The following is a 19,721-nucleotide window of genomic DNA, read 5'->3' on the forward strand; positions in this document are numbered from 1 at the left end:
CTGGAATACTGCATACAGTTTTGGTCTCCATACTTAAGAAAAGACATACTTGCTCTCGAGGCAGTACAAAGAAGGTTCACTCGGTTAATCCCGGGGATGAGGGGGCGGACATATGAGGAGAGGTTGAGTAGATTGGGACTCTACTCATTGGAGTTCAGAAGAATGAGAGGCAATCTTATTGAAACATACAAGATTGTGAAGGGGCTTGATCAGGTGGATGCGGTAAGGATGTTCCCAAGGATGGGTGAAACTAGAACTAGGGGGCATAATCTTAGAATAAGGGGCTGCTCTTTCAAAACTGAGATGAGGAGAAACTTCTTCACTCAGAGGGTAGTAGGTCTGTGGAATTTGCTGCCCCAGGAAGCTGTGGAAGCTACATCATTAAATAAATTTAAAACAGAAATAGACAGTTTCCTGGAAGTAAAAGGAATTAGGGGTTACGGGGAGCGGGCAGGAAATTGGACATGAAGCTGAGTTCGGATCGGTCAAGGCCCTGTGGTTGGCGGAGCGGGCCCAGGGGCCGAGTGGCCGGGTCCTGTTCCTACTTCTTGTGTTCTTTAGATTTGAGGTTAGGATCAGATCAGCCATGATCTTATTGAATGGTGGAGCAGGCTTGAGGGGCTGATTGGCCTACTCCTGTTCCTATTTCTTATGTTCTTACCCAGAGAATGGTTAGAATGTGGAACTCATTACCACAAGGAGTAGTTGAGGTGACTAGCATAGATGCATTTAAGGGGAAGCTGGATAAGCACGAGGGAGAAAGGAATAGATGGTTATGCTGATAGGGTTAGATGAAGAGGGGTGGGTGGAGGCTTTTGTGGAGCATAAACACCAGCATAGACCAGTTGGACCAAATGGTCTGTTTTCGTGCTGTACATTCTAAGTAATGTCTCGTTCTTTGGCTCGGTGTCAATTTTTGTCTGATTACGCTCCTGTGAAGCACCTTGGGACGTTTTACGACATTAAAGGCACTATATAAACACAAGTTGTTGTTGTAAAGCCACAGAGAGTGTACAGCATAGATTGGCCAGGGATGTGTAACTATTATTATGAGGAGTGACTTGAGATACTGGGACTATTTCCAATGAAGCAAAAGCCATGAGGAGATTTAATAGATGGAATAAAAGGGGCAGTGGCAGCATGGATGCGAAATTGTCTAAGTGACAGGAAACAGAGAGTAGTGGTGAACGGTGGTGTTCTCCAGGGGTGGGTACTAGGACCATTGCTTTTCTTGATATATATTAATGACTTGGACTTGGGTGTACATGGCACAATTTCAAAATTTGCTGATGACACATAACCTGGAAGTGTAGTGAACAGTGAGGAGGATAGCGATAGACTTCAAAAGGACATAGACAGGCTGGTGGAATGGCCAGACACGTGGCAAATGAAATTTAACGCAGGGAAATGCGAAGTAATGCATTTTGGTATGAAGAACAAGGAGAGGCAATATAAACTAAAGGGTACAATTTTAAAGGGGGTGCAAGAACAGAGACCTGGGGGTATATGTGCACAAATCGCTGAAGGTGGCAGGGCAGGTTGAGAAAGCAGTTAAAAAAGCTTACGGGATCCTGGGCTTTATAAAGAGGCATAGAATACAAAAGCAAGGAAGTTATGATGAACCTTTATAAAGCACTGGTTCGGCCACAACTTTAGGAAGGATGTGAAGGCCTTAGAGAGGGTGCAGAAAAGATTTACTAGAATGGTTCCAGAGATAAGGGTCTATGTGGATAGAGTGGAGAAGCTGGGGCTGTTCTCCTTGGAGCAAAGAAGGTTGACAGCAGATTTGATAGAGGTGTTCAAAATCATGAGAGGTCTAGACAGAGTAGATAGAGAAAAACTGTTCCCATTCGCAGAAGGGTCAAGAACCAGAGGACACAGATTGGTAATTGGCAAAAGACCCAAAGGCGACATGAGGAAAAACTTTTTTACGTAGCGAGTGGTTATGATCTGGAATGCACTGCCAGGGCGGGTGGTGGAGGCAGATTCAATCGTGGCTTACAAAAGGGAATTGGATAAATATTGAAGGAAAAAAATTGCAGGGCTACAGGGAAAGGGACTAGCTGGATTGCTCTTGCAGAGAGCTGGCACCGGCCCGACAGGCCAAATGGCCTCCTTCTGTGCTATAACCATTCTATGTTTCTAAAATGATGAAGAGTTTTGATAGAGTAAATAAAGGACACTACTTTCTCTGGTGGGGAGACAAGGATGAGGTGGTCATTAATTTAAAATGGTCACCGAGCGAGGAGAGAGTTTAAGAGAAACACCTTTACACAGAGGGTTGTTGGAGGATTGAATACCACAGCGAGTATTTAAGACACAGAGCATCCTTTGGGTAAAACTGGATAAATAGTTGGACTAGAGACAGGTACAGGCTGTGGGGACGGAGTGGCTAGTGGGGTTAGTATTGGATTGGATGAAGGTTTTAGCTGTTTGTTTCACCGCCCAGTTTAATGCTCTCACCCCAATAATCATTTGGATCGAGCAATCCTCGCGCCTTTAGGCCAAAGACCAGTCCCATCCACCAGCGGGCGTTAGGCGCTGTGAATAGAACGCCGATAACTCGATCTCTGCCAGGGTTCGGCAGGCTCCGCAGTGGCGGTCAGAACGAGGTGGTGCGCAGGCGCGGTGCTTTGTCACTGGTGGTGCCGCGCGGGCTGGGGGAGGGGAGGGTTTGAATGAGGCCGAGCTCGAGCTAAGTGGCACTCGGATACCAGGAGCAGCGCTCGGCGGCAACATGCCGATCTTCACAGGTAGGCCCAGCCGGCTGGCGGCACCTTCTCCATTTGGCCCGGGCTGGCGGGTTCCCGTTTTATTTCTTCCTCGACGTTGGACGATTCGTGCGTTCTAGGCCTCAGGATCCCCGGCACTGGCCTGACGAGTGTAACCGTGCTTCGCTCACTTGTCAGTGGGCAGGCCCTGTTGGGGATCGGAGGCGGTGACCATGCTGAAAGTAATGAGGTGGAGTTTGTTTTTTCTTTAATAACCGAGGCCGTGGAGTCACGGGACCGGGCCTGGAGCAGTTGGGTTTAACGCATTTTATTTTATGCGCTTTGTTTTAATGGAGATTAATGTGGGAAGTGTTTCCTTTCCCTCGTCTGTTTCCGCTCTGAGAGTCATTTTTTTGTTCTTAGCCGAGCATCTGTGCCCTTTGCAAAATACCTGCCACAATGATTGTGCAGAAACCTGTCGCACCGACTGCTGTTGCTGCTGCCCCCTTCAGCTCCTCAACCCTCTTTAAACATATTTTTCAGAATCGTCTTTTTATGTGTAACAGATTCGGTTCAATTTTACATCTAGACTTTAATAAAAACACATTTATAACTCGATGAAGCACAACTGCTGAATTAGTTTTAATTCCACAGGCCAAATCAGCGTATGAAGCTTTTATGCCCGGTATCCTCCTTAGTAAAATATTTTACTCTTACAGCTGCTTGCCATGAATAGAAATATGTACACTGCAGAAAATCTGTATTTAAATGAAGAGACTACACTTTCTTCAGACGAGCCATTAAGCCTACATCGGACCGACTGTTCTGGTTTAAATAGATATTAAAGATCCTGGCACGATTCAAAAAGAGCGATGTCCTGGTAAAATGAAAAGCACATGAACTGATTTTGTCACATGATATTGGCCTGATCTTGCTGTGTGTACAATGCTGCAGTATTTTCCTATATAACAGTCATTGCACTTTGTAATTCATTGTATATGAAGTGCTTTGAGATAGTTCAGAGAAATAAGTTACTATTTAATGTGAGTCTATAAGTAAAGTCAGTGGTAGCCCTCTTGCCTCTGAGTCAGAAGGTCGTGGGTTCAAGTCCCACTCCAGAGACTTCAGTACATAATCCCGAGGGAGTGCTGCACTGCCTGAGGTGCTGTCACAGAATCACAGAAAATTTACGGCACAGAAGGAGGCCATTCGGCCCGTCATGTCCACGCCGGCTGAGAAACGAGCCATCCAGCCTAATCCCACTTTTCCACATTTGGTCCTTAGCCCAGCAGGTCACGGCTCTTCAGGTGCACATCCAGTATTTTTTAATTCTGCCTCTACCACCCTCTGACTGAGTTCAAGACCCCCACCACCCTCTGGGTGAAAAAAAAATCCTAATTTCTGCTCTAATCCTTCTATCAATCACTTTAAATCTATGCCCCCTGGTTATTGACCCCTCTGCTAAGGGAAATAGGTCCTTCCTATCCACTCTATCTAGGCCCCTCAAAATTTTGTACACCTCAATCAAATCACCACTCAGCCTCATCTGTTCCAAGGAAAACAACCCCAGCCTATCCAATCTGTTATCATAGCTAAAATTCTCCAGTCCTGGCAACATCCTTGTAAATCTCCTTTGCACCCTCTCCAGTGCAATTACATCCTTCCTGTAATGTGGTGACCAGAACTGTGCTCTACTCCAGCTGTGGTCTAACTAGTGTTTTATACAATTCCAGCATAACATCCCTGCTTTTATATTCTATGCCTCAGCTAATAAAGGAAAGCATTCTGTATGCCTTCTTAACCACCTTATCTACCTGTCCTGCTACCTTCAGGGATCTGTGGACATGCATTCCAAGGTCCCTCACTTCTTCTACACCTCTCAATATCCTCCCATTTATTGTGTATTCCCTTGCCTTGTTTGCTCTCCCCAAATGCATCACTTCACACTTCTCCGGATTGAACTCCATTTGCCACTTTTCTGCCCGTCTGACCAGGCCATTGATATCTTCCTGCAATCTACAGCTTTCCTCCTCACTATCAACCACACGGCCTATCTTTGTGTCATCTGCAAATTTCTTAATCACGCCCCCTATGTTTAAGTCCAAATTGTTAATGTATACCACAAAAAGCAAAGGACTTGGTACTGAGTCCTGCGGCACCCCACTGGAAACAACCTTCCAGTTGCAAAAACACCTGTCGACCATTACCCTTTGCTTCCTGCCACTGAGCCAATTTTGGATCCAATTTGCCACATTCCCTTGGATCCCTTAGGCCTTTACTTTTTTTGACCGATCTGCCATGTGGGACCTTGTCAAAAGCCTTGCTAAAATCCATGTAGACTGCATCAATAGCGCTACCCTCATCAATCCTCCTTGTCACCTGCTCAAAAAATTCAATCAAGTTAGTCAGACACGACCTCCCCTTAACAAATCCGTGCTGACGGTCCTTGATTAGTCCGTGCCTTTCCAAGTGACAGTTTATCCTGTCCCTCAGAATTGATTCCAATAATTTGCCCACCACTGAGGTTAGGCTGACTATCCTGTAATTACTCTGTCTATCCTAAGCTCCCTTTTTTAAACAACGGTACAACGTTAACAGTCCTCCGATCTTTCGGCACTACGCTTGTATCCAGTGAAGTTTGGAAAATGATTGTTAAAGCCTCCGCTATTTCCTCCCTGGCTTCTTTTAACAGCCTGGGATACATTTCATCCAGCCCTGGTGATTTATCCGCTTTCAAAGATGCTAATGCCCTTAATACTTCCTCTCTCACTATGTTTATCCCATCCAATATTTCACACTCTCTTAACTTCAATCCCTGCATCATCCCTCTCCTTTGTGAAGACAGATGCAAAGTATTCATTAAGAACCATACACACATCTTCCGCCTCCACACGTAGTTTACCTTTTTGGTCTTTAATAGGCCCTACTCTTTCCTTTGTTATCCTCTTGCTCTTAATGTATTTATAAAACATCTTTGGGTTTTCTTTGATTTTACCTGCTAATATTTTTTCATGTCCTCTCTTTGCTTTCCTAATTTCCTTTTTAACTTCACCCCTGCACTTTGTATACTCCTCTAAGCTTTCCATAGTATTGAGTTCCTGGTGCCTATCATAGGCTTTCTTTTTCTGCCTTATCTTACCCTAAATGCTTCTTGACATCTAGGGAGGCTCTGGATTTGGCAGCCCCTCCCTTTTTCTTTGTGGGAACATGTTTACCTTGAACCCCTTGACTCATCCCTATGAATGTCTCCCACTGCTCTTGACACTGATTTACCTTCAAATAGCAGTTTCCAGTTTACTTCTGCTAAATCACTTCTCAGTTTAGTAAAATTGGCCTTTTCCCCAATTGAAAACTTTTAACTCCTGCTCTGTCTTTGTCCTTTTCCGTAATTATGCTAAAACTAACTGTATTGTGATCTCTACCACCAAAATGCTCTTCTAATCCTACTTCCACCTCCCCCTCTTCATTTCCTAGAACTAAATCCAGAACTGCCACCCCTCTCGTTGGGCTTGCTATATACTGGCTAAAAAAATTCTCCTGTATGCAATTTAAGAATTCTGTGCCCTCTACCATTCACACTGTTTGTATCCCAGTTAATATTAGGGTAGTTGAAATCCCCCAACTTCCCCCAATTATTACTGCCCTATTGTTTTTGCACTTCTCAGAAATTTGCCTACATATTTGTTCCTCCATCTCCATCTCCCTCTGACTGTTTGGGGGCCTATAGTACACACCCAATAGTGTGACTGCCCCTTTTTTGTTCTTTAGCTCAACCCATAAGGCCTCATTTGATGCTTCTTCTAAAATATCATCCCTCCTCACAACTGTAATTGTTTCCTTAACCAAAATTAGGTAAAAGCAGGTCCGCTCCTGCCTCCTGCTGCGCTCCGAGTTATCCCTGCTCTCTGTTTGCTGCTGCTCAGGTCCGCCGCTGCTCTGCAGAAAAAGTTAGGAAAAGCAAAGGAGCTGCTCCTTCCCTCACTTCATCGAACTCCCGCACTTACCAAACTCTCAAGTTGTTCACTCTGTGCCTGCTGTCTTTTGGATGAGATGTTAAATCAAGTGGATGTAAAAGATCCTATGGCATTATTTTGAAGGAAAGCAGAGGGGTTCTGTTTTTGAGCCTCCTGAGATTGTGGGACGTGGTAGAGAGGTAAAGCTGTGTTGTCATCAGCATGCATAAAGAAGTTGAGCCTGTGTTTGAGGATGACATCATAGAGATACAGCACAGAAGGAGGCTATTTAGCCCACCGGGCCTGTGCCACTCTTTGGCAGAGCTATCCAATTAGTCCCATTCCCCTACTCTTTCCTCATAGTCCTGTAAATTCTTTCCCTCAAATATTTATGTAATTCCCTTTTGAAAGTTACTATTGAATCTGCTTCCACCATCCTTTCAGGCAGTGCTTTCCAGACCATAACAACTCGCTGCCTTTTAAAAAAAAAAGGTTTCCTCATGTTGCCTGTGGTTCTTTTGCCAATCACCTTAAATCTGTGTCCTCTGGTTCCTGACCCTTCTGCCACTGTTTCTCCTTATTTACACTATCAAAACTGTTCATGATTTTGAACACCTCTATTAAATCTCCTCTTAACCTTCTCTGCTCTAAGGAGAACAACCCCAGCTTCTCCATGCTCTCCACATATCACCAAGGGCTGGCAAGTAGTTGAGGAGGAGGAGTGGGCCTAGAAAAAATCCTTGGAGGACTTGGGAGGTGAATGTGTCGGCGGCTGCAAAGAAGCCATTGCTGGAAATGTACTAGCTGCATTGGGACAGTAGGAGTGGAACCATATGACGGTACTCTAGTGGAGCTGGACAACGGAGGAGGATGGTATTTACTTACTATCATCCACAGTGGAGAGGCCAAGGATGGATAATGTACCATGGTCACAATCATATGGAATGTCAAAACCAATACATAGGAATGGTTGCTAGATATTCAAGGGAGCTAAGTGAGATGTGAGCCAAAATCCAGGAAGTGTTGACGGTTAATTACGATGGAGTTGTCAGGATTACAAGCGATTGGAAACAAGACTGTGGTATCTGTTGATGGTAAAGCAAACCTGGATAACAAAAAAAACCTAATAGTCTTCCATCAGTAACTGCCAAAATTATGAAATCAATCATCAGCAATAAAGTTGAGGAGCAAACTTATCAAAATAACCTAGTAAAAATGGCAGCCAGCACAGTTTCAGAAGGGGCACGACTTGCCTCACCAACTTCAATGACTTTTTTGAAAAAGTGATATCCTAAGTGGACGTTGGAGATATAGTATACCTATACTTTCAGAAAGCCTTTGAAAGGTTCCACTTGAAAAACTACTACACGAGCATAAGGCAGTGGATATCTAGGTGAAACTTGGAGGTGGAAAATGAATTAGCTGAAGTGGGAGTTATGTTTGTTTGAGGAAATATATTGAGTGTAGTACCTTGAGGATTGGTTTTGGGGCCTGTGCTGTTTGGATTTATATAAATGATCTGGATTCAGAAATGGAAAGAGATTCTGTTAAATTTGCAGACAAAGCTAAATTTGGGGAGGAGTAGTAGAATCTGGCAAAGGAGCTAAGAAATTATATTAAACCATATTTCCAAATGGGCATAACTATGATCGATGAGATTCAATACAGAATTTTAAGGCTTTACATATTGGAAGGAAAAATGAGTAACATAAAGAATGGCATCCAACTAGTTAAGAAAGAAGCTGGACTAGTAGACTCAACTGTGACCATGTACAATCATTGCAGAGCAGCAATCGGTAAAGCAAACAGTGCTGAGCTATATTGCCAAATCAGTAATGTTGAAATCTGAGGCAGTCTTGCTGAAGCTGTATAGTGCTCTGGTCGGGCTGTACCTTGAGTACTGCGTTTGGTTCCGGTCACCAAAGCACAAAACAAACAGTCAAGCCCTCTGAGCAGTGCAGAGACGGGCCATGAGGTTGCTGCTTAGTATCAGAGACTGAGTTGTGAATGAAAGCTAGAAAAACTTAGTCATAATAGGTACAGCACAGGAGGGGGCCATTCGGTCCATCATGCCTGTGCCGGCTCTTTGAAAGAGCTATCCAATTAGTCCCATTTCCCTGCTCTTTCCCCATAGCCCTGTAAATTTTTTCCCTTCAAGTATTTATCCAATTTCCTTTTAAAAGTTACTTTTGAATCTGCTTCCCGCACCCTTTCAGGCAGTGCATTCCAGACCATTGCAACTCGCTGCGAAAAGAAAATGTTTCCTCATGTCGCCTCTGGCTCTTTTGCTGATCACTTTAAATCTGTGTCCACTGGTTACCGACCCGCCTGCCACTGGAAACAGTTTCACCTTGTTTACTCTGTCAAAACCATTCATGATTTTGAACACCTTTATCAAATCTCCCCTTAACCTTCTCTGTTCTAAGGAGAACAACTCCAGCTTCTCCATTCTCTCCACGTAACTGAAATCCCTCATCCCTGGCACCATACTAGTAAATCTCTTATGCACCCTCTCTAAGGCCTTGACATCCTTTCTAAAGTGTGGTGCCCAAAATTGAACACAATACTTCAGCTGAGGCCTAACCAGTGATTTACAAAGGTTTAGCATAACTTCTTTGCTTTTGTACTCTATGCCTGTATTAATAAATCCCATATGCTTTTTTAACAGGCTTCTCAACTTGTTCTGCCACTGTCAAAAATTTGTGTATCTGCACCCCCTTTAAAATTGTACCATTTAGTTTACATTGCCTCTCCTCATTCTTCCTATTAAAATGCATTACTTCACACTTCTCTGCGTTAAATTTCATCTGCCATGTGTCTGCCCATTTGGCCAGTCCGTCTATATCCTCCTGAAGTCTGTTACTATCCTCCACATTGTTTACTACATATCCGAGTTTAGTGTTATCTGCAAACTTTGAAATTATACCCTCTTTAGCCTTGAAAGTAGGCAAATGAGAAAGGGGGCCTTATAGCGATGTGTAAGATACTAAATGGAATAGAAAAGGTTACTCCTGGGCATGGTTTCAAGTTAAACCACAATTGTAGGACAAGGCCTTTAATCTTCATATAGACTGGACAAATCAAATTGGCAAAGGCAAACTGGCGGGCAAGTTCATGGAATGCAATCGAGACAGTTTCCTAGAACAATACATCATGGAACCAACCAGCGAACAGGCTATTTTAGATCTTGTATTGTGTAATATGAGACAGGGCTAGTAATCTCACAGTAAAGGATCCCTTGGGGAAGAGTGATCATAATATGATAAAATTTCACCTTGAGTTTGAGAGTGACGTGCTTAAGTCAGAAACTAGAGTCTTAAACTTAAATACAGCCAATTACATAGGTATGAAGGGCGAGTTGACTAAGGTAGATTCAGAAATTAGAGTAAAAGGTATAATGGTAGATAAGCAATGGGAAACAGTTAAAGAAATATTTCAATAATCTCAACGAATATACTTTCCATTGAGGAATAAAAACTCCACGGGAAAAGTGATTCACCCTAGGCTAACTAAAGAAGTTAAGGATAGTATTAGATTAAAAGAAGAGGCCTATAATGTTGCCAAGAAGTGTAGTAAGCCTGAGAATTGGGAGAATTTTAGAAACCAGCAAAGGATGACCAAAAAATTGATAAAAAGGGAGAAGATAGAATATGAAAGTAAACTAGCAAGAAATATAGAAACAGATTGTAAGAATGTCCAAAAGTATGTAAAAAGGAAGAGATTAGCAAAAGTAAACGTTGGTCCCTTAGAGGCTGAGACAGGAGAAATTATAATGGGGAATAAGGAAGTGGCAGAGATTAAACAAATATTTTGTATCTGTCTTCACAGTAGAAGACACAAAAAGCATACCAGAAATAGTGGGGAAGCAAGGGGCTAATGCGAGTGAGGAACTTAAAGTAATTAATATCAGTAGAGACAAAGTACTGGAGAAACCAATGTGACTAAAAGCCAATAAATCCCCTGGACCTGATGACCTACATCCTACGGTTCTAAAAGGTGGCTGCAGAGAAAGTGGTTGCATTAGTTATGATCTTCCAAAATTACCTAGATCCTAGAACAGTCCCAACAGATTGGAAGGTAGCAAATGTAACCTCACTATTCAAGAAAGGAAGGAGAGAGAAAACAGGGAACTACGGGCCAGTTAGCCTGACATCATTCATCGGGAAAATGCTGGAATCCATTATTAAGGAAGTGGTAACAGGGCACTTAGAAAATCATAACATGGTTTTATGGAAGGGAAATCGTGTTTGACAAATTTATTAGTTTTTTGAGGATGTAACTAGCAGGGTAGATAAAGGGGAACCAGTGGATGTAGTATATTTGGATTTTCAAAAGACGTTCGATAAGGTGCCACATAAAAAGTTGTTGCACAAGATAAGAGCTCATGGGATTGGGGGTAACACATTAGCATGGACAGAGGATTGGTGAATGGACAGAAAACAGAGTAGGGATAAACAGGTCATTTTCAGGTTGGCAGGCTATAACTAGTAGAGTGCCGCAAGGATTGGTGCTTGGGCCTCGGCTATTTACAATGTCTGTTAATGATATAGGTGAAGGGACCGAGTGTAATGTATCCAAGTTTGCTGATGATACAAAGCTAGGTGGAAAAGTAAGCTGTGAGGAGGACGCAAGGGGATATAGACAGGTTAAATGAGTGAGCGAGAAGGTGGCAGATGGGGTATTATGTGGGGAAATGTGAGGTTATTCACTTTGGTAGGAAGAATAAAAAAATAGAATATTTTTAAAATGGTGAGCAACTATTAAATGTTGGTGTTCAGAGGGATTTGGGTGTCCTATTACAAGAAACAGAGTTAGCATGCAGGTTCAGCAAGCAATTAGGAAGGCAAATGGCATTTTGGCCTTTATTGCAAGGGAGTTGGAGTACAAAAGTAAGGAAGTTTTACTACAATTGTACAGGGCTTTGGTGAGACCTGACTTGGAGTACTGTGTAAAGTTTGGGTTTCCTTATCTAAGGAAGGATATGCTTACCTTAGAGGTGGTGCAACAAAGTTTCATTAGATTGATTCCTGGGATGAGTGTTGTCCTATGAGGAGAGGTTGAGTAGAATGAGCCTAAACTCTCTGGCGTTTAGAAGAATGAGAGGTGATCTCATTGAAATATGCAAGATTCTGTGGGTGCTTGACAGGGTAGATGCTGAGAGGTTGTTCCCCCTGGCTGGAGAATCTAGAATTAGGGGGCATAGTCTCAGGATAAGGGGTTGGCCATTTTAAGACTGAGATGAGGAGGAATTTCTTCACTGAGGATTGTGAATCTTTGGAATTCTCTACCCCAGAGGGCTGTGGATGCTGAGTCGTTGAATATGTTCAAGACTGAGATAGATTTTTGTACTCTAAGGGAATCAAGGGATATGGGGATCGGGCAGAGAAGTGGAGTTGAGGTCGAAGATCAGCCGTGATCTGATTGAATGGTGGAGCAAGCTCATGGGGCTGTCTGGCCTACTCCTGCCCCTATTATGTTCTTATGTTATAAGGGTGAAAACTAGCTGAAGGCAAGTTTAGGCCTGATGTCAGGAAACAGATCTTCCACAAAGTGATTGATAGCTGGGATGGTCTCCTGCTAGGTTAGTGGAAACAGAAACACGTCTAGTTAGCTGACCCTGAAGCAGTATTTCTATTGGCTATGAAGAAGTTATTTCAGGGATTCATGTCAACTAAATGTGTATAGCACTTCTCTATTGCTCAAAAGCAATGGATCTTTACGTTAATCAACATGACATTTGTGCATTAGTGTTCCTAGTGGGAGAAAAAGAATCTTCACTCGCATGAATACCTGGAGACAAAATTTAGAATTTTAAGAAGTTTTATCCTATATAAGCTCTAAAATTACTGAGGCAAATTTTGCTGTTGAATAAATGAGAATTTCTTTCTGCTTCCCAGTAAATGTCAAATGGGGGAAGGAGAAGTTTGACGGATTGGAGTTGAACACTGATGATCCACCTGTAGTTTTCAAGGCACAATTATTTGCATTGACTGGAGTTCAGCCTGAAAGACAGAAGGTTATGATTAAAGGAGGCACGCTAAAGGTAAGGTTTCTTTGTACTAATAATGATATATTGCACAGTTTTATCAAAGCTGTTTTTATGCTTTGTGTTTTTTTTCTTTTTGTTAGGGTGAATCATTTTAAAATGTTTTCTGCTTTTATGTTCCCTCCCACCCCTTGCTACCTGAAACCCAGCAAACAGGTCAACAACCTGCTCTCCAGAAAGTATCCCAGACTAACCAGAGGAAGATTTCCTTCCTTTCTGTGGGGAATCACGGTCCCTGCCTATTTTGTCATTTTTATTACTTTGGAAAACTAGAGCTAGAAGGTTATGAGTATGTTGAAGGGCTGTGTACTCAAACACCTTTGATTGAATTGTCCATTCTCACCTGTATTGCTGGAAAGAACAAACATTTCAATTACATTTTCCATATTTCCTGCTGGTGCACTTTATTTTGCATGCCTCATTACTGGCTCACTAAGGTCTAGCTCAAGTGGTTTGATTCCTTTCATCTTTTCTTTGGTGCCAACTCAGTGCTAGAACTTTGTAACAAATTCCATGTCATTGATCAGAGGAATGTGTACTCACTTTGGGTTGATCAAGAAAAATTCTTCATATATGACCTCATTGCTATTATGTTAATATATAGTTTTCGCCATCAATCCATCAGAAAAATGTAGAATACTATCCAGCGTATATATTCGCTTATAAGATGACCCCACCCCCACCTCCAAATTTCAACCTTAAAAACTGAAAAATTGAGACTAGGGTCATGGTTCAAGAACATCAAAATTGTTATGTTCACGTTGGACGGCATCCACATCTACATTTTACATCTGTTCTTTCTCATTTCAATCAGTACATTTGTATCAGTTGTTGATCTATTTCTCCTGCATTGTGATATTTAATTATCGTCTCCCTCCTGACTTCAGATATGGCTTTCACTGCTGATTTTAAATCTCCTTTCCCTGTATCTATTCTGCTGAATTGTCTCATTTCAAGTCAGCAGTAGAACCTTGGACTGAAGTCAGACGGAAGCGTTGTAATTTAAACATCACAAGAGCAGCTGATGAGAATATATTCCCACACTACTGCAACACCCAAAGTTGCATTGGAGACATTTCAGAGAAGGTTCACTAGGTTGATTCCAGGTATGGAAGGGTTGTCTTAAGAGGAAAGATTGAACAGGTTGGGTCTATACACATTGGAGTTTAGAAGAAAGAGAGGCGATCTTATTGAAATATGCAAGATTCTGAGGGGACTCGATAGGGTAGATGCTGAGAGGATGTTGCCCCTCATGGGGGAATCTGAAACTAGGGGGCTTAGTCTCAGAATAAGGGTTTGCTCGTTTAAGATGGAAATGAGGAGGAATTTCTTCTCCCAGAGGGTTGTGAATCTTTGGAATTCTTTATCCCAAAAAGCTGTGGAGGTTGAGTCATTGAATACATTCAAGGCTGAGTTAGACAAATTTTTGATCAGCAAAGGAGTCAAAGGTTATGGGGAAAGGACAGGAAAGTGGAGTTGAGGTAAAAATCAGATCAGCCATGATCTCATTAAATGGCGGAGCAGGCTCAAAGGGCCAAATGGCCTACTCCATAAGACCATGAGCTAGGAGCAGGAGTAGGCCATTTGGCCTACTCTTGCTCCTATCTCTTATGGTCTAAGTTTTTGGATAATTTGCTCCAGTATGAGAGCAACTTAAGGGAGAATATGACTCGCTTATAAGAGGAGCACACCCCCTTACTTTTAGCCCTAACAAGGGACACAGATTTCTCATCTTCCATGTTAGTGAATGCATGACAAATTTCCTGTCTGAGGACCTGCAGCCTTACCACACCTTGTGTCCCCAAAGCTAAATACAGCAGGCACATATTATCAACATGTAGCCACTGGCCAGTTCCAACATTCTATTCATTTTACAACCTGGGAGCAGCCAGTTTATTTGAAGGTATACTGTAACATGCTGATAACCTGTTTTGTGTACCACTGATTGCTACCAAATGAAAACTCTTTTTTTGAGATCATAGATCTTTCCCCGTGATTGATATTCCCAACAGCTGTTATTGTTGTTTTCTGACATGACTTCCTGAGGCGTGGAACCTGCTTGAAATTCGTCAAAATGGCTTGCTTTGATAACCTTTGTTGGAAACCTATCTTACTATCAAGCCTCTTTTAAATTTCCTTAGCAATTTATCTTGAAGACCAAACTTTTTGATTCTCTTTTTTTTATTTTTAGGATGATGAATGGGGCAGCATCAAGATAAAGAATGTAAGTAAGATGAGAAACAAATAGAATAATTTAATGCAATAACATTTATTATGGAAGCTTTTAATCCTAGAGTCTTAGTTTGCAACAGTAAAATATCACTATCAAGCAGCTATGATACCCAGTTTGAAAATAAGAGTTTAGTTACAGTAAAAGGATCAGCTTGATTTTGTTGTTTTTATTAGCATTAGCTCAGAAGATTGACTACCTATCTTGAATTTTTTTGAAATCATTCTTGGGATGTGGGCATTGCTGGCAAGGCTGGCATTTATTGCCCTTCCCTTGTTGAACTGTGAGAAGGTGGTAATGGGCCGCTTTCTTGAACTGCTGCAGTTCGTGTGGTGAAGTTGCTCCCACAATGCAATTAGGTAGGGAGTTCCAGGAAGTTGATCCAGCCATGATGGAGGAACGGCGAGATATGTATGTCAGGATGGTGTGTGACTTGGAGGTGATGGTGTTCCCATGCACTTGTTGCCCTTATCTTTCTGAGTGCGAGGTGCTGCTGAATAAGCCTTGGTGAGTTTCTGCATTGCATTCTGTAGATAGTACACATTGTAGTCTCAGTACACCGGTGGTGGAGGTGGTGGATGATTAGGACAGTGGGTGAAGTGGGTGCCAATCAAGGTTACTGCTTTTTCCTGGTTGGCGTCAAGCTTCGAGTGTTGTTGCAGCTGTGCCCATCCAGGTATTACATCACATTCCTGACTTGTGCCTTCTAGGTAGTGGAAAGGCTTTGGGGAGTCGGGAGTTAAGCCACTCGCTGCTGAATACTCAGCCTCTGATCTGCTCTAGTAGCTACGCATTTACGTGGCTGGTCCAGTTGAGTTTCCGGTCAATGGTGACCCCCAGTATGTTGGTGGGAGACTTGGCAGTGGTAATGCCATTGAATGTCAAGGAGAGGCGGTTAGGTTTGTCTCCGATATGGTCATTTGTGTGGCGTGAATGTTACTTGCCATTTATCAGTTCAATCCTGGATGTTGTCCAGGTCATGCTGCATGTAGATATGGACTGTTTCAATATCTGAGGAATTGCGAATGGAACTGAAACTGCAATCATCAGCAAACAGCCCCACTTCTGACTATGATGAAGGGGAAGGTCATTAATGAAGCAGTTGAAGATAGTTGGGCCTAGGACACTGTCCTGGGGCAGTAATGGTTGGTCTCCAACAACCATCTTCCTTTGTGCCAGGCAAGGCTCCAGCCAATGGATAGTTTTTTTTTCCCCTGAACCCTGTTGACTTCAGTTGTACTAGGGCTCCTTGGTGCTACACTCGGTTAAATGCTGCCTTGATGTCAAGCACAGTCACTCTCACCTCACCCCTAATTCAGCTCTTGCATCCCTGTTTGGACCAAGGCTGTAATAAGGTCTGATACCCAAACTGAGCATCAGTGAGCAGGTTACTGGTGAATAAGTGCCGTTTGATGGCACTGTTGACAACTCCTTCCATAACTTTGCTGATGATTGGAAGTAGATTGATAGGTGGTAATTGGCTGCGTCAAATTTGCCTTGCTTTTTGTGGACCAGATATAATTGGGCAATTTTCCACATTGTTGGGTAGATGCCAGTATTGTAGCTGTACTGGAACAGCTTAGCTATGGGTGCAGCTAGTTCTGGCTCACAGTTCAGCGTAACAGCCGGTATGTTGTCAGGGCCCATAGCTATGTCCAATGCATTCAGCCGTTTCTTGATGTCATGTGGAGTTAATCAAATTGGCTGAAGAGTTGTAAACAATTTTACAACACCAAGTTATAGTCCAGCAATTTTATTTTAAATTCACAAGCTTTCGGAGATTTTCTCCTTCCTCAGGCAAATGTTTTTGCCTGAGGAAGGAGAAAATCTCCGAAAGCTTGTGAATTTAAAATAAAATTGCTGGACTATAACTTGGTGTTGTAAAATTGTTTACAATTGTCAACCCCAGTCCATCACCGGCATCTCCACATCATGGCTGAAGAGTGGCAGCTATGATGGTGGGGACCTCGGGAGGAGGCCGAGAAGGATCATGCACTCGGCACTTCTGGCTAAAGATGGTTGCAAATGCTTCAGCCTATTCAATTGCACTCATGTGCTGGACTTGACTATTATTGAGGATGGGGATGTTCATGGAGCCTCTTCTTCCCATTAGTAGCTTAATTCTCCACCACCAATCTGTTGGTTGTACGATCGCCTAGCTTTTTCTATAGCAGTGTTATCCAATAGAAATTGCTTACTAGTTACAGGTTTTAGCCGGATGCACTAATTTTAGTTGAAAACTCCTCACATATTTACCATAACATACAGGTAAATGTACTTCACATGTGTACATTTACTTAACAATCATCTACCACCATTCATTAACTAAGGAAGTAAAGCACTTACTCGATGGAAAAACATTGCACAGTCTGCTTTTCATACCATTTTACCAACAAAAAGGTTAAAATAGACATGCATACGCCATGCAAATATGAGCGTTGAGATCACATCATTGTTTCTAATGGCAGAAGGGTCAGTAACCAGAGGACACAGATTTAAGGTGATTGGCAAAAGAACCAGAAGTGACACAAGGAAACTTTTTTTAATGCAAAGTTGTTATGATCTGGAATGTACTGCCTGAAAGGGTGGTGGAAGCAGATTCAATAATAATTTTCAAAACAGAATTGGATAAATACTTGAAGGGAAAGAAATTACAAGACTATGGGGAAAGAGCAGGGGAGAGGGACTAATGGACAACTCTTTCAAAGAGCCGACAGAGGCACGTTGGGCCAAATGGGCTCCTTCTGTGTTGTAACCTACTATGATAGTACTGTGACCAATCACGGTGTCTGTTACTCATTTTTTATTGCTAATCAAAAATGCAATTAGCCACATCTGGATTTGCAATTAGCCACATGTGATTAGTGGCTAATTTATTGGACAACGCTGCTGTATATCTGCTTTTGCTGTGAAGCTGTGGGATTATCGCTAAAAACCAAACTGGTTCACTAATGTCCTTTAGGGAAGGAAACCTGCTGCTCTTACCCGGTCTGGCCTATATGTGACTCCACACAAACGTGGTTGGTATTTAACTGCCCTCTGAAATGGCCTAGCAAACCACTCGGTTGTATCAGGGCAACTAGGACTGGGCAATAAATGCTGGCAATGCCCACATCCTGAGAATGAATATTTTAAAAATGGTGGGATTTGAAAACTCGTTCTCTGGATTACTAGTCCAGTAACATATCCACTACATACCCAAGTCATTCTCTGCTTAAGGTTGAGGTCTGACCACAACAAATTGCATGATTTTTCTGTAGAAAAAATTGAGCAGGAGCACATAAATGGTTTTAACTTTTACTTAATGCTCTATAGGAGATTAGTGCCTACATTTTCACTGCAAATTGATAATTTCAGTATAACAACCATGCAAAGTAAATTAGATTTTGGATGTTGGAAATTTTCATTAGAATTAGCATATTTCACAGCTTTCTAAATTGGATTTTCGTTGCTTCATCTGCTTACTCAAATTACCTTTATTATTAAGTGTCAGCTTGACTCAATTGATAGGACTCTCGCCCCATGAATCAGGAGGTTGTGGGTTCAAGTCCCTCTACAGATTTGATCACGCAATGGATAGGCTAACACTTCAGTGCTACATTGTTAAAGATACCATGTTTTGGATGAGACGTTTAACCAAGGCCCTGCACAGGTGGATGTTAAAGATCCCATGGTATTATTGAAAGAAGAATGGGGAGTTTTCATTCTGGCCAACATTCCTCCTTCAACCAGTGCTACCAGAAGCAGATTAACTTGCTTTCCCCTTCTTTCCCCATTCCTACTCAAGGTACTTGCACGCTGTCCATAAGAACATAAGAAATAGGAGCAGGAGTGGGCCATACGGTCCTTTGAGCCTGCTTTGCCATTCAGTAAGATCATTTGCTATTTGTGGGACCTTGCTGCGTGCAAATTGGCTACCATGTTTGCCTACATAACAGAGACTGTACTTCAAAAGTAATTTAGTGGTTGTAAAGCACGTTGAGACGTCCTGAGGCTGCAAAGAGTTGAATTTCTCCCACCCTCCTCAGATGAAATACTAGAGTCATTTGTGACACACTGTTTTCAGTACTGACGAGTGTAGGTGAGTGATATCTGTGGGTAATAAACTAGGATAGTTCCCTGCCGACATAACCAAAGTACGTGCATAAATGAGTGAATTTTAGTCCCCATTTAAAATAACTACAGATTGCAGTCTTCAGACAACCTGCCCCTTGGGTTACAGAAAAGAAGCTGCAGTATAATTTATCTAGTTTGACCATTGGACAAAAAGATCGCCTTTCCTGGTCCCTTCGGTAATCAGGTCAGTAGTTTACTGATCTAGTTCTCACCTGTTGTCGGTATTTATAAGTGATGCAGCCTGTCAGGCTTATTAGTAAAAACTTTTTTGCAATGCCTTTTTAACGATGGATAATTTGCAGTGTATTTAAGTGAATAGATGTTTTTCATTTTATTGTTTGTTACATTTCAGCTTTATTTCTAAGTGAAATTCATTAGTTAATCAAGCGTTACCATGTTCCTTTTGTGCCTTGCCAAAGATGGCTCTTGTAATTTCTGTGAATCCTCCTTTGTATCCTTCTTTCCTGAAAGGCAAGTTCACAGGAGCATTGATAGAGATGCTTGTTATCCTAAAGAGAAAGCTGATCTTTTGGCTCACTTTTCTCCAGCTTTAACCTCAATCTTGGTAAAGAAAGCCTTTCCCTTGCTCAATTCTGTTCTACCATTATGACTGTCATTAAATTTTATCCCTGCCGAATTTGTTCCTCTGCTTTTTGAACTCCAGT

The 19,721-nt window shown here is 42.2% G+C and overlaps 1 protein-coding gene across 2 annotated transcripts in view; it reads left to right on the forward strand.

The window, feature by feature from the left end:
* Positions 1 to 2,645: 2,645 nt before the first annotated feature.
* Positions 2,646 to 19,721, forward strand: part of usp14 (ubiquitin specific peptidase 14 (tRNA-guanine transglycosylase)) — a 52,427-nt gene continuing 35,351 nt past the window's right edge. For both annotated transcript variants that reach the window (XM_067979745.1, XM_067979746.1), the window contains exons 1-3: positions 2,646 to 2,753; positions 12,562 to 12,707; positions 14,902 to 14,934. In XM_067979745.1, coding sequence (XP_067835846.1) covers positions 2,738 to 2,753; positions 12,562 to 12,707; positions 14,902 to 14,934 — 195 coding nt within the window. In that variant the 5' untranslated portion in view covers positions 2,646 to 2,737. The remainder of the gene's footprint in view (positions 2,754 to 12,561; positions 12,708 to 14,901; positions 14,935 to 19,721) is intronic.

This window comes from Heptranchias perlo, chromosome 3, assembly GCF_035084215.1.
Source record: "Heptranchias perlo isolate sHepPer1 chromosome 3, sHepPer1.hap1, whole genome shotgun sequence".
NCBI classification, from domain to species: Eukaryota; Metazoa; Chordata; class Chondrichthyes; order Hexanchiformes; family Hexanchidae; genus Heptranchias; species Heptranchias perlo.